The sequence below is a fragment of the Pelobates fuscus genome, chromosome 4 (assembly GCF_036172605.1).
Source record: "Pelobates fuscus isolate aPelFus1 chromosome 4, aPelFus1.pri, whole genome shotgun sequence".
NCBI lineage: Eukaryota > Metazoa > Chordata > Amphibia > Anura > Pelobatidae > Pelobates > Pelobates fuscus.
In genome coordinates this window covers 348328090-348344156 of record NC_086320.1, presented here as the reverse complement: position 1 = coordinate 348344156, position 16067 = coordinate 348328090, and the positions used below count along the sequence as shown (strand labels likewise).

Genomic DNA, 16067 nt, shown 5'->3' with positions numbered 1-16067 from the left:
CCTCCTCCCCCTTTCCACACAATCCCCACCCCCCGCCAAGGGGGGCGCCAGCCAGGGGCGGGGTATTCACGTACCTTGGGGTGCAAGACGTGGTGCTGGTTGTGGGGGGTCCCGGGGACAATGCGGTGTTCGGGGGGGCGCTCAGCGGATGAGCAGCAGCCCAGGGGCGGCCATCTTGATCCGAGCTGCAGACGCTGTCAGTACGGGGGGGCAGGGGGTCGGCACTCAGCTCATCCCCCAGCCTTGCGCCTGGCGGTGGGGGGTGTTCCCCGGTCCCCTCCTTTCCCCGTGCCTGGCCGTTCACCGAGCCGCCGATCCCGCTCCTAGTGCGGGGCTCTGATCATGCTCCGGTCGCTTTGTCCTGCTGGCTGCTCCCGCTCCCCGTGCTTCGTATCCCGGCCCTGTATGCCTCGCTGTCCGCCCGCTCTCCGTGCCCGGTTCCCCTCACTGTGCCCCGGCCCTGGCTGCCTAGCTCGGCTGCTCCGCTCGCTAGAGCCTCACACTGGAAACTGACACCGTCCCCAAAATGGCTCGGAGTCCGCCCGCCCCGCGCCGTCACGTGGTCTCATTCCTTAAGGGCGGCCTGGGAATTGGTGCACACACACACATACACACACATTGCACTCACACTCACCGCCTCCTGCACTCAGCCCAGTATTAAATATGAATCCCCCGATCCTGACATAAAATCACATATATTTAATATTGGAATAATATAAAGGGTATTCATGGGAAGTATATTTTATATGCAATTTACAGTGAAGTGATTTGAATAAACTCCTGCACACCCATATGCACTATCTGGGTGTTAATGGGGTTTCTAATAAAATCGTAGGGTTGCCGTGGGAGCCCTTGAATACAGTGAGGGGTGTTTTAGAATGTTGCAGTTTTCGAATATTACAATGATAGAATGTTGCCGTTCTAGAATATTACCAAGTTAGAATGTTACAGGTTTAGAATATTACCGATTTAGAATATTAAAGGAGTAGAGATTGATCATAATATCATGTTAGAACGTTACAGTTTTATCATATTATCATGTAACATTACCACAGAATGTTACCGTTTTAGTACATTGCAACAATATAACGTTTCAGCGTTAGAGTGTTAAATGTTATCAATGCCAAGTCCTTTCTTATTGATCTAGTCTTTACTGATACTGACCGAGGAACAAGAAATCCACGAAAGGGTTTCATTTAAAACTGTGTTGTACAGAGGTAGCGGGTACTAGTACTAAGGGTTGGTTTAAATGTTTAAAAGCTATACCATATATATATATATAGAGAGAGAGAGAGAGAGGGTAACGATATTAACTAACAGATAAGGATTCTAAAATCAATATGTACAGAGCTAATACTGAGGATTAAACGTTAAATCGATGCATATAAGATCCCCACTGATGTTATTATACCTTATTTTAAATCGCTTTATATCAGGAAGACAGCGATATTCCTAGGAAATGATTTATATAGATCAACGTGCAATCAACAAGGGGATAATTGATATCAATGAATACAGGAGTTGCTTCGCTATAAAACTTAGCGCGTGTGTCTGTTTCTTACATGTACATGTGTTCAAAAACGCGACAAGACAAACAATGAATCTGTTTATTTAAAACACCATATCTTTGGTTACCCTGGATGATGGGTAACTCTGCAGGGTGCAGCTATGCTTTTTGCTAATAAATGAAGTCTAGATAGATAATGTATGTGTAGGAAACTTGTGAAGCAGTTTGGGGTGGATTAAAGTTTAAGGATGTTTATCAAATGCTCGCTGTGAAGGAGGTCTGTAGAAATGTAATCCATTCGATACTCGTACACTGGATCCCTTTTGGATTTACCCAAAAATCCAGTTCGTCCTATGTATCTACCGGGATCTGAGCCCCTCAAATCTTCCTCTCGGCGCTGGGCTCAGGGGCCGTAGCTTGGGGGGGTCTATGACTCGCTAGAGAAGGTGCCTTGTGGAGTAATGTGTGGAAAGATCCGGGAGAACGATCCCTCTAATTTTAATTCCCCTTAAGTCACATTGACACTTAATCGCTTTGTCTGAAACACCCTCGGCACACAAAGCGTTAAATATTCAATCTAACAGAAGCAACAAACACCAGGATGGCGTCTCTGTGCCTCTAGAACATTGGTTTTATTGTTGCAGAGAACGCTAAATTATTAGTACAAGTGACGCAATTTCTTGAACGAGACTTTTAACCCCTGCGCTCACTCTACGAATTAGCTGTTAGCATAGCTTGGACTTTACTCCTGTATCAACTGGGAGTCGTATATAGATCATATGCATAACAGGGGGCTGTGCATATTTATACTCCAGAAAAAAGGATCCCTGGCTTTTAATTGCCCTATTTTAGTTATTCTAATATACAATTAAATATTAAAACATTATTCAAATGATACGATCTTAATCCTTAGCCAACCAAAATTATATATTTGTTTTGCTAAAATCCAGCAATTAAAGTAGTAGCATCATTGCAGAGACAGGCTCTGCCCCAGTTTGTACCTCCTGTTTCTTCCTTTATGGATATATAGTATTTTTTTTTTTTAAAGTGTTATTTATTTCTGTCAATTTGTATTGGGGAACAATCGGCATAAAACAGTAACACAATAAGCCGGGTAAAACTTTAGACTATGGTCGGTTTCCAACTTAGGACAAGATTGCAGAACATTGAAAGAAAAACAAAAGAAAGGAACGGGTTTAACCTTTAGGACCCAGAAAGCTTGACCACATTTCAGATACACAAAGAGTTAATTATACAAGGGGTCAGATTACAGTCCTCTTGCAGTGCCTTACAGGATCAATGTGGAAAAAAAATGTAAGAAGATGGCAAAACATATAGATGGGGAAATGCTTATCAATTAACCTCTTAGATGCCAGGTTCCCGAGAAAAATAAAAAATTATTTATTTATTTTTTTAAAGCTTCTAGTTGTAGCAGCCCAGTTAGGTTTAGCAACATAACCAACATGCAATTCGAAAAGAAGAAAAACAAAAAACAAAAAAAAATAAATAAATTTCAGAACAAATAACAATCTTATAAAGTGTAAATTGTTGTTGAAATAAATAAAATCACACAATCTGTTTGGATCATGTTGTTTATTTGCACAAAATAATCATTCACTACACATCTTGTCTGGACTGATTTCCGGATGATGGAGGCCATGGTGGAATGTATATCTTAATGTAACCACAGCAAAAATAAAAAATAGAAAAGATTTTCATTTCACACAAGTATTATTGGACACGTTCGTGTAGCAAACAGAATGTTTAGTAAGAAAGCAAATATTAAGAAACCATGTCAATCCACAAAAAATATTTTATTGAAATGTTTCCCAAGAGAAGAAAATGACAATTGAGTACAAAAACAAAATAAAGTATTTATTTGGGGGAAGTGGAAGGAAAGAGACAAATAAAGATTTGTGGTAGACTCTCTTGCGTAGTAAACAGATGAGCAGGGTTCAGATCTGACTAGTCTTCTCAAGGCTCTTTGCAGCATCCTTAAGTTTGCCAACTAAATCCTAAACAACAAAATATAATAAACAAATATATATATATATATATATAAAAAATCGTTTGAGGTGATGGATCTGTAGTAAAGAGAAAGTGATAACTTCGGAAAGAAAGGTTTGTGTAAAAACATTTCACTACATAAAAGTCTTTGTTAAGACCGAGGTAATCTACAACATTGAACGACAACTCTCTAAGCACACAATCTCCAATCGTTCATAATCCTAAAATGTAGATATAGATATAGGTGTATTCATGAATCAAGATATGGTGTTTTTCCACTGACAGAATTTAAATTGTCCAGTTGAGAAAACAATGTTTTCAAATTTGGTAGAGTTGTGATCTGCTCTTCTGGTTTAATTTGTGTATGTGGGTGATCAACTTACCTAAACTATTTAGTTACACCCTGGAAACCTATGAACTGCACTGCATAGAGAGCAATATTCAAAGAATAAAAAGGACACATTTTTTGATTCAGGTGCACTCATTAATTAATACTAAGCATATCCAAATTCAGCTCCTCTACTTCTTTCTTCTGAAGTTACACATTGCTTAACAGTAGTATACATTACTCAACATATTTACAGTGTTTGCTTGGAGACTTCAAACTACCCCTCAATAGGGCTAACATATAAACCATTTAAGGACATTTATACATACTCACAATCACAAAATATAAAACTAAATAAATACATGCATAAAAAGGAAAACTAAAACAGAACAAGATGAAGTATATGGGATCTTAATACTATCCGGCAAAAAATGGTGTATTTATTTTGTGAATTATTGAATGTGCTCAGAACTCTCAGGGTACTGTTAGCAGGCTGTATGCTCACCTGGCACTGAAAGAGTTAATGCTACCGCGTAAAATCGATCTTAATAGGATGTATGTGTATGAAAATACCTTACTCTGTTGGTAGAGGCAATTCAGGCAGTTATCTTATAGATCCTGTAATACCAGCGCTATGAAATATGTTAGGTTTGTGAATACAACAATCACAGTTATGTCAGAGGGGCTAACACAACAGAGTGTGCTTTGCATTTATTTATTACTGAAACTGTACAGATGAAGATTTAAGCAGTAGTACAGTGATATTTAAATGCCATATAGTAATACTTCCTATTTGGTTTGGAAATCTGAAGCAGAAAAACAAACAGAAATTTGTCATTTAATTCTGTTTTGTATTTTACAAGAGAGCTGTGTTCCCAGTTGCAGTGCTTGGCTTAATTAGAATACGTTTAAAGAAATCCCTTAACCAATCTGAAATAAATAAAATACCTGTAATTGTTCCATAGAGCAGTGAAATCGTACATCTGTTGTCTGATTGGGCTCTGAGCTCTGAGGGAAAGAAACAACTGAAATATATTAAAAGCATCTCCTAAATCAGAGGCTGGCATTGCCTATACTCAGGCTAGACATCATGTTAACATAGATCACATTCACCCACAGTGCCAAGACTGCACAAAACGTAATTACCTCCACATCAAATTGCACTAGGTAGGTGGGGCGGTAGGATTTGTACAGTTGATTTGCCTGGAAAATGAAACAAAGTAACTAATAAGGCTACAGAGCTAAGAATAAAAAACAAAAACAAACACACACACACACTTTGATTTTCCATGTGTTTGGTATTTATTTACCTTTATTTGATATTCAAGACGCCAGGAGACATCTGATACATGTGGGGAGGAAGTACCTATGCTAAAATTAGGGAAATATTAATGAAATCACATCTGTTCCTCTAATCACTCTGCCAAGACTGCTCAATTAGATATCTTTTTAAAGAAGAAAAGGGGCAATGGATCAAAAGAGATGGTAGTGAGTAATGGGGAAACTCACCTCTCAAGAAGGATTTCCAGAGCTTCCTTGTGTTTCTGAAATAAAGGAGATCATTGTAAAATAATGATGCACAGAAAGCAGAAATAATAGAAAAAGCAGAGGTGCATTTTATAAGCAATGCTTTGAACCTGGTATTCTGTCCAAAACTGTTCTGTTCTCTCTTTGTCGAGTTTACAGTCTTCTAGGAATGTGCTGTGGAGAGAAAAGGGGTGAGATCAGACAGCAGATCCAGGCGGTTTTAATTTCAGATACATAGGGAGATGGACAGGTACCTGAATGCTGCTCTGTCTGCATTGTGTTTAACAGCTTCCAGTATACAGGTAGTGGCTGCAGCATGGCTGTGTTTAACGTGGCCTGAGTCAATGTGCTGCAACTCTGGGCAGTCTATAGCAGCACAAAAACAGGAATGGAATGTTGTGAGTACAGACACATTGTCACCACAACAAAGATAGATGGATGGACAGATAGATAGATATAGAAAAAAAATTAGCATGGCGTTTATTTTGCGAATAACAATACACGTTTTTTAAATATCTGTTTACCAATGCACCTAATACTAAATTACAAGTAAAGACAATTAAAAATACACAATATATACATATATTAAAATAGCATTAGTGTTATATATACACACACACACCAATTTAATTAATAGAAGATAATAAATATGCCTGAAAGTATACACCGCGAAATTACAAAAATAAAAAGTAGGCTTTATTGCAGACAGAACACGTTTTAAAAATGTCAACACTGTACTATAGAAAGCACCGTATTCCTATAGTGAGTGCAGGGCGAGACTGGAAAAAAAGGGCCAGAGTGACTAGTTTGGCATTTTAGAATTGATTTATACGTTGTATAGGCAAGGTTTATGTTAGTTAAAAGGAACCCATCGATGTAGAAAATATTGTTAGGATCATTTCTTAAAAAGACTGTATGGAGTTAAACCAGTTAGGTTTTGCATTTGTTGGATACCATTTAGAATAGAAGTTAGTCAACTACTTTTTCATTGCTATCTGTATAATATTTGCATAATAAAATATCTCACTAAGGGTTTTATTCTTTAAAGGTCACCTTTTGTGAACAGGCTAACACAAAATTTAGGCCGAACTCAATAAACAAATCTCCAACATTTTTCTGTTGGATTGATTTTTCAATTCTGCAACTTTGGTCTAATTGTAGCCGTTCGTAAACTCGCCGTTTAGTGAATAGACCCCTTGGTCTGTGTGTTTGAAAGGAGGCATGATACATCTCACTGATGGCGCCATTGCAATGCATGGGATGAGGATCTAACAAGTCGATCGAAGCCAAGTGCAATTCACAGATTTGCCCACTAGTGGTAAATTACCGCACAAAGTATTTAATAATTCGATTCGTGGAATCTTCCTTTCAGGTTCGAAGCTGTGATTGATTACATATAAACGAATATTAAATATAATAGTAATATAGTCTCATGTTCAATAAAGCAAGAACGGTAATGAAATACCAAAACAAAGTTATTTACTTTTTATTTTGAAAGGAGCGTTCCAAAGCCCAAATGTTGTTTCTCCCAATAAAATAAACTCAAAATATATAATAATAATAAACCAAAATTTAAACTATCAACTAGCACAGAAATATATTAGTTAAATCGATCCAAGGCCAGTTTGCGAAATCCATGGGGTATATCTACTAAACCGCGAACTGTGAGTTGAAAAATGAAATGCAAAATCAAGGCTAAAGTTGCTTAGCTATGAGTATAGTTAAATCGGTTTTTAACTTTTTTTTTTACAAATCAGCAATCTTTGGAATTCGGTTTTCAATTTGCTACAATTCGATGTTTAGTAAATAAAACCGGTATTTATCGAACGGTCGATAGTCTAGTTCAGGCATAGGCAACCTTCGGCACTTCAGATGTTTTGGACTACACCTTCCATGATGCTTTGCAGGCATTATGGGTGTAAGAGCATTATGGGAGATGTAGTACACAACATCTGGAGTGCCGAAGGTTGCCTATCCCTGGTCTAGTTCGTCGAAACCGCAGCTCGAAGCAATTATATAAACTAAATATGAAGAACTATTTTTTTTAAGGCAGATTTTCAGTTAGAACCAGGCTTTTAATCTCATCCTTATGATCTGTCACCTTCAACCCATCAAATAAATGTCAAAACCTGGCTGGATCATTCTCAGAGACCAGCAGGCGAATATGTGACACAATAGCGCCAGATTTACAAAGAAAATATTTACCAATACTAACGAATCACCTTTGCAGTTTAGATACATGGCAAGTCTGTTTATTTGTTTCATTTGTAGCTATGGATGATCTACTGAAACTAAGTAGCCACCTCTCCTTTTTATAACTGACAACATGGACAAACATTTTTAAACGCAAACTAAATCTGACAGTCACAAGAACTTTAGAACATCAGAATTCACATGTATTTTTATTATTTGTTTTGAAATAATGTCTTAGCCAATTTAATTATGGTTCCAGTCCTGTTTTGTTGCTAAGTTTCATAGATTAGGACACACAAAAATACATATTATTATGAGATCCAAAAAGGTTTTAGTAATCGACTGCGATATATTAGCTCAAAAGGGCCTTTTGTACACTCATATTTTGCGTTTTATTCACTAATTAGCAACTAGTGATTTGAGAAACGACTAATAACATTTTAGTCAAAGAGCAGTGTTAGTAACAAAAAAAATCTATAAATTCAGCAAAGTTGTTTTTTTCTGCAAGTCTTAATTTGTCTGAATTTAACAAGCTGGTCACCAAACTCATTGGCTTAGTAAATAAAGCTCAGTGTTTTATTTATAATACATCAACTGCTACCCATTAAACATAATTAACCAAGCATGTTGTAACCATCTTAGTAATGTGGCATAAGATGTGCTGGGCTGGCACACTGAGCTCTGCCTAATGAATTTTTAGGCAACATAGACTATAGTTAGGAAAATCATGGGTTAGTAATTGTGGTTACATAGGGATAAGGTCCAAACCATAAGCTATTTTATATAGACATCAATCATAGGAATCTGAAGAAAGCTGTATCATTTGCTGTAACATTCGGATGGGCTCAGAGTTGTTTAATTAGCAAACAGATCTAGAAAATATTATTATGATTGTGGATGTTGGTGCTAGGGGGATATGGATGCAGTACTATCTTGCAGTAAAGCCAGTGATTTAGTGAATATCTATTTCCTAATCCAGAGGAAATGAGTTATTCTGACAGTGTATTACAAATTAAAAGGATAACTAGGCTGGATAATCTATACTCCCGAGTGCCAGATAACCAGCAGAGCTTCAGGGATATTGGACCGTGGTCACACTATATTTGTTCATTATTGCTGTATGTATTTAAATATTGTGTGTGTTGTATGGTACGCAATGATTATCAAATGTACTCTAGTAATAGCTTGTCTAATACCAGGACAAAACAAAATCAATGCCTAAATAGAACACGTGATTCATCGCCTAATACAGAACAAGTGACAACACAACTTAATACGTTGTTGATAAAATGCCCATTGCTTATTAAGTGATATTACAGGACACAAAACCAATTATAAATGACCCAATGTCTAACACTGAACACATACTTCCAACAACAATGTAAATGAACGGTTTACACTTTTCATACAAAAATGTTGGAGGCGTTGAGGGGACTCAAATAAGAAATCTAAATAACGGTGGCCAGCCATGTAAAGACTATTTATTTATTATACAACTTTTCAAAACAGGACATATCTCTTATGTAGTAGCAAAAAATATTGTACAGACGTGTAATCGAGAACAATGCAGTACAATAGTCACAATTCCAATACAAATAACTTGTTTAGAGTGTGCAATACACAACAAAGCTGATTCCCAATACAGAGAATATGCTATAGTATAGAATACAAAATAACTGATCGAACACGTGTTTCAATATTTAAAACGTGTTTTAATATAAAAGGATAAAAAATATGTCTTGTTCAGAATAAGGGTTGCTATGCATATAAGACAGTACGTTTTCCCCCATTGCCTAATACGAAACGTTAACATATTTGATAGAAAACCAATATTTTAATATTTAGTGCAGAATGTTACACTGTGTAATACAGAACGACAACCCAAATATGTATTTGCGAACACATTCTCCAATGTACAATATGAATTATAGTTCAAAGCCATCACACAGAACAAGTGCTCTAATGCTTAATATTGGTGCAATATGTAAAACACCAGTGATCCAATTCCTCAATACTAAAAAAAAAAAAGAGCTTAATGTCTAATACAGAGAAAAATCTTCCAATGTGTAATACAGAACAGGCCCCCTTTACCTAATACAGGAAAACGTTTGCAATGTTTAATACAGAACCAGTGATTTCATGCCAAATACAGAACACATGTTCCAATGTGTAATTCAGAACGATTGCTTAAATATGTTATAAAGAGCAAGTGAACACATTTCAAGCAAATGTTACAATAGGTCATTTAAACCCTCCGACCCCCACCCCCCAAATATAGAAAGGGTTTCAGAATATGCAACAAAAACTGTTCAATGTATAATATACTACAAAACTGTCTAACGCATAACGCAACAATCCTCTGCATTTCTTATAAAGAACAAATACTCATCGGCATGGGACAAATTGTACACATACGAGTATAACTCAGAACAAATATTACAATGTGCCAGAGTAACAGATCTGACAGCAAAAAAACGCCAACAGGCCCAACTAACCTACATATACTATATCGAAAAGAGAACGAAACACAACTGTAAAACCGAAATAGATATGTGCACAATAATGGAGACCTTTTCAGGCCCATAGTACTGTTACAGCAAGGAGTATAGAATGAGTGCTGTGTATACTACAGAACATAACACATAAATGTAAAATGACTAGCAGTGAATGTACTTACCACTATATACCACAACACACACACATATATATATATATATATATACATACATACACACACACACACAACATACACTTGCACACAGGCTAAAACAAACAAATACAGCAGTGTACACAAACTCCTGTACAAACACACAACATTAAACCAAATAGAGCGATAAAGGGCACTAGACGGATATTGGTATTTTTCTATTCTAATCTAAGAAAATAAAAGCAGGAATTCAAAACCAAACGAAACCATATAAATGCCCGGCAGGGACCTGCACATGTGTTTTATAAAGCACATTGGTCTATGATTTATCTTGATATTAGTGGATCATCCTTGTTAATGAGGCCCCATTAGTTCATACAGATGTAAGATATCTCGCTGCGATACGACAGTGTACAAGAACTTTGAAAAGATAGTGCCTTGCGTGTTTCATTTTGTACATACTTGTTGGCCTGCTTATTAAGGTTAAATTTAGCAAGAAGACCTGTTGGTATTCCTGGGAGTGACAAAGAGAAATTAACAGAAGGTCCCAGAAAGTAGATGTCCCAATTTAACCCACAACAGTCTCAATAAGAGTGCAGAATAAAAAAATAATCACATAACACTTAGAGCAGCCACCCAGAGCAATATATAGAGAGGGCACAATTGCCTAGTGGAATTACTCCATACCAGTAGTGTAACCCTCATCAGGTGTAGTTCCACTTATAACTTAGTGTTTGTAGCCTCTATGTTACTGTAGCTAGTGCATCTATCACACGCCATATTATAACGTCCTGTTGTGGATTGTGATATTGATTTGTCCGTTATTTTCCTTGTTATTTAAAGATTAGATTATTGTTGTACACTCCATCAGCACTTCTTATATTTTGTATATATTCTAACGTTTGTAAACTGTGTTCTCCATTTTCAGATTTTTCAAGAAACATATATAAGCAATATGATGGAAACATATCAGCTACAAAACAAACCAAGTTTCCCAGTAAGTGTACTGATATTGTGTCTAATGTATCCAAGTAAAACATATGCTACCATAGTGCAAAGAACTACATGTGGAAAGACGTTCTTTTGGTTTCCATGGTGAATGCTTCTAGTTTAGCACTTCGACTTACAATAACAACCCATTTACCTTAATAAATAAAAGCACTTTATATCCAGGCGTCCACAAACTTAGCTACAACATCCTCTCTACACTAGATCCTTCCCCACACTCAACACCTAAACCACGCCCACAAAATCACTAGATTTCTCACATACTTTCAACCCCTAGATCTCACACACAAAACAGTGAGCCCCTAGATCTTCCACACAAAACACACTCAGCCCCTAGCTCCCACACAAAACACACTCAGCCCCTAGATCTTCCACATCCAAAACACACTCAGCCCCTAGATCTTCCACACCAAAAACACACTCAGCCCCTAGATCTTCCACACCAAAAACACACTCAGCCCCTAGATCTTCCACACCAAAAACACACTCAGCCCCTAGATCTTCCACACCAAAAACACACTCAGCCCCTAGATCTTCCACACCAAAAACACACTCAGCCCCTAGATCTTCCACACCAAAAACACACTCAGCCCCTAGATCTTCCACACCAAAAACACACTCAGCCCCTAGATCTTCCACACCAAAAACACACTCAGCCCCTAGATCTTCCACACCAAAAACACACTCAGCCCCTAGATCTTCCACACCAAAAACACACTCAGCCCCTAGATCTTCCACACCCAAAAGGCACTCAGCCCCTAGACCCCACACAACACAGTCAGCCCCTAGATCCCACACAACACACTCAGCCCCTAGATCCCACACAACACACTCAGCCCCTAGATCCCACACAACACACTCAGCCCCTAGATCCCACACAACACACTCAGCCCCTAGATCCCACACAACACACTCAGCCCCTAGATCCCACACAACACACTCAGCCCCTAGATCCCACACAACACACTCAGCCCCTAGATCCCACACAACACACTCAGCCCCTAGATCCCACACAACACACTCAGCCCCTAGATCCCACACAACACACTCAGCCCCTAGATCCCACACAACACACTCAGCCCCTAGATCCCACACAACACACCCAGCCCCTAGATCCCACACAACACACCCAGCCCCTAGATCCCACACAACACACTCAGCCCCTAGATCCCACACAACACACTCAGCCCCTAGATCCCACACAACACACTCAGCCCCTAGATCCCACACAACACACTCAGCCCCTAGATCCCACACAACACACTCAGCCCCTAGATCCCACACAACACACCCAGCCCCTAGATCCACCACACCCAAAACACACTCAGCCCCTAGACCCCACACAACACAGTCAGCCCCTAGATCCCCCACACAAACACACTCAGCCCCTAGATCTTCCACACAAACACACTCAGCCCCTAGATCCCCCGCACAAACACACTCAACCCCTAGATCCTCCACACAAACACACTCAACCCCTAGATCCTCCACACAAACACACTCAACCCCTAGATCCTCCACACAAACACACTCAACCCCTAGATCCTCCACACAAACACACTCAACCCCTAGATCCTCCACACAAACACACTCAACCCCTAGATCCTCCACACAAACACACTCAGTCCCTAGATCCTCAACACAAACACACTCAGTCCCTAGATCCTCAACACAAACACACTCAGCCCCTAGATCCCCCGCACAAACACACTCAGTCCCTAGATCCCCCCACACAAACACACTCAGTCCCTAGATCCCCCGCACAAACACTCAGTCCCTAGATCATCCACACAAACACTCAGCTCCTAGATCCCCCGCACAAACACTCAGCTCCTAGATCCCCCGCACAAACACTCAGCTCCTTGATCCCCCGCACAAACACTCAGCTCCTAGATCCCCCGCACAAACACTCAGCCCCTAGATCCCCCGCACAAACACACTCAGTCCCTAGATCCCCCGCACAAACACACTCAGTCCCTAGATCCTCCGCACAAACACACTCAGTCCCTAGATCCCCCGCACAAACACACTCAGCCCCTAGATCCTCCGCACAAACACACTCAGCCCCTAGATCATCCACATAAACACACTCAGCCCCTAGATCATCCACACAAACACACTCAGCCCCTAGATCCTCCACACAAACACAATCAGCCTCTAGATCCTCCACACAAACACACTCAGCCCCTAGATCCCCCGCACAAACACACTCAACTCCTAGATCCTCCACACAAACACACTCAACTCCTAGATCCTCCACACAAACACACTCAACCCCTAGATCCTCCACACAAACACACTCAACCCCTAGATCCTCCACACAAACACACTCAACCCCTAGATCCTCCACACAAACACACTCAACCCCTAGATCCCCCGCACAAAAACACTCAGCCCCTAGATCCCTCGCACAAACACACCCAGCCCCTAGATCCCCTACACTAACACACTCAGCCCCTAGATCCCGCACACTAAACACACTCAGCGACTAGAACCCCCGCACAAACACACTCAGCGACTAGAACCTCCGCACAAAACACACTCAGCCCCTAGATCCCCCGCACAAACAAACTCAGTCCCTAGATCCCCCGCACAAATACACTCAGCCCCTAGATCCTCCGCACAAACACACTCAGCCCCTAGATCCTCCACACAAAACACACTCAGCCCCTAGCTCCTCCACACAAAATACACTCAGCCCCTAGCTCCTCCACACAAAACACACTCAGCCCCTAGCTCCTCCACACAAAATACACTCAGCCCCTAGCTCCTCCACACAAAACACACTCAGCCCCTAGCTCCTCTGCACAAACACACTCAGCCCCTAGCTCCTCCGCACAAACACACTCAGCCCCTAGCTCCTCCGCACAAACACACTCAGCCCCTAGCTCCTCCGCACAAACACACTCAGCCCCTAGCTCCTCCGCACAAACACACTCAGCCCCTAGATCCTCCGCACAAACACACTCAGCCCCTAGATCCTCCGCACAAACACACTCAGCCCCTAGATCCTCCGCACAAACACACTCAGCCCCTAGATCCTCCGCACAAACACACTCAGCCCCTAGATCCTCCACACAAAACACACTCAGCCCCTAGATCCTCCACACAAAACACACTCAGCCCCTAGATCCTCCACACAAAACACACTCAGCCCCTAGCTCCTCCATACAAACACACTCAGCCCCTAGATCCTCCACACAAAACACACTCAGCCCCTAGATCCTCCACACAAAACACACTCAGCCCCTAGCTCCTCCACACAAACACACTCAGACCCTAGATCCTCCACACAAACACACTCAGCACCAAGATCATCTACACAAACACACTCAACCCCTAGCTCCTCCGCACAAACACACTCAGACCCTAGATCCTCCACACAAACACACTCAGCCCCTAGATCCTCCACACAAACACACTCAGCCCCTAGATCCTCCGCACAAACATGCTCAGTCCGTATTTCCCACATACACAACACACAGAAATAATACACCCAGCCCCTAGATCCCACATACAAAACATACTCCGTCCCCAAATCCACATACAAATACGTTCGGCCTCAGGATGCCACACACAAACACACTCAGCCACCTCCCACACTCGTCCGCTAGTCTAGAGCCCCCTCCAGACATGCACAACACCCAGATCTCTAACACAGACACACACGCAGCTCCACACTCACTCTCCCAAGATCTTTCCCCCCAAATATACCCACAACAACCCCTAGATCTCACATACATAGACACAAACACATACTCATGGCATAGTCAGTGCACGTAGTACACTCAGCTCCCACACTTTCTATATTCAAAGTACATTTACTCACTTTGCAATTATTATTTTTAGGTGGCATTGCCCCCGGATATAACTGACCCCCTGCAGAGCAGCTATATACCCACCGATGCTGTGCAGGCTGGGTATATAACTGCACTTGAAACCTCCAGCCCATTCATACTACCAGCCTTTTCCCGGTCGCCCGGCAAGTCGCCTGCCCACGTACACCATTTGCCCCGCTAGCCTACTGCGCCCCCCGTTTCCCCCCAGTCCCCGTTTGTCCTGCTAGCCCGCTGCCTGTTTGAGCTGAAATGGTGGCCAGTAGCAGGAAGCAGAACAAAGCTATGGAAGCTGAGCTGCCTGTGTGAGCTTCACTGAGCATGCATTCAAACTCTGACCGCATCATGGTCCAGTCACCGAGTGCAGGGCCCCCTTACTAGCCCGAACCCCCATATCCATGCTGCGGGGTTGACACATTTCCAGGGAAAAGCTGCACAAAGACAGGACCCTGCCTCCATGCCAGCCCCGCCGGATCCTCCTACTACGGCCTTACCTAGGGCTGTGTCTGCGGCCTGCTCCCCGCTCAGGCTCAGGAAAGCCGCCCGGAGCAGAGCCGTAAAGGATTTGGGGCCAAAACGGGCTGAATCCGCTAAGCGGTGCAAACCCCTCTGCAAGTCTTCCGACAGCTCCATTGTGAGCAGAGCGACCTTCCACCCCACCACGTGACCACACCAGCTGACAGCAGCAGCAATACAGGGGACGGTGCAGCATGGGAGCTGAGAATGGGCAGAGAGCCTGCCCTGCTGTGGGCTATTACCCATGGGGAGAGAGAATATCTGCAATCACACACAATTTAACTATAATGTAACTAAAGTGAGGTGCAAAGATGAGATTGAAATGAGAGAATAGGGAGCAAACAGATGAACTCCTTTGTTTTTTGTTCTAAGCTGGAAATTTTGGAGGCATTCAGACATAAATTCTTTCAGAGGTACTCTATACACCTACTACTTTTTACATCTAAGACTTTATTTTTGTCTTTTAACTTCTACATTTTGTAGTCTGCGTGAGACCAT

The 16067-nt window shown here is 41.3% G+C and overlaps 1 protein-coding gene across 2 annotated transcripts in view; it reads right to left on the bottom strand.

The window, feature by feature from the left end:
- BMI1 (BMI1 proto-oncogene, polycomb ring finger) overlaps window positions 1-15795 on the bottom strand; it is a 29565-nt gene extending 13770 nt beyond the window's left edge. The window contains exons 1-6 of one of the 2 annotated variants that reach the window (XM_063452538.1): window positions 15548-15795; window positions 5624-5735; window positions 5480-5543; window positions 5352-5386; window positions 5273-5287; window positions 4773-4841 (exon numbers count right to left, since the gene is read on the bottom strand). In XM_063452538.1, coding sequence (XP_063308608.1) covers window positions 4773-4841; window positions 5273-5287; window positions 5352-5386; window positions 5480-5543; window positions 5624-5735; window positions 15548-15686 — 434 coding nt within the window. In that variant the 5' untranslated portion in view covers window positions 15687-15795. Of the gene's footprint in view, window positions 1-74; window positions 530-4772; window positions 4842-5272; window positions 5288-5351; window positions 5387-5479; window positions 5544-5623; window positions 5736-15547 lie in introns of those variants that run through there. The other variant, XM_063452537.1, reaches the window with a different exon arrangement.
- Window positions 15796-16067: the final 272 nt, after the last annotated feature.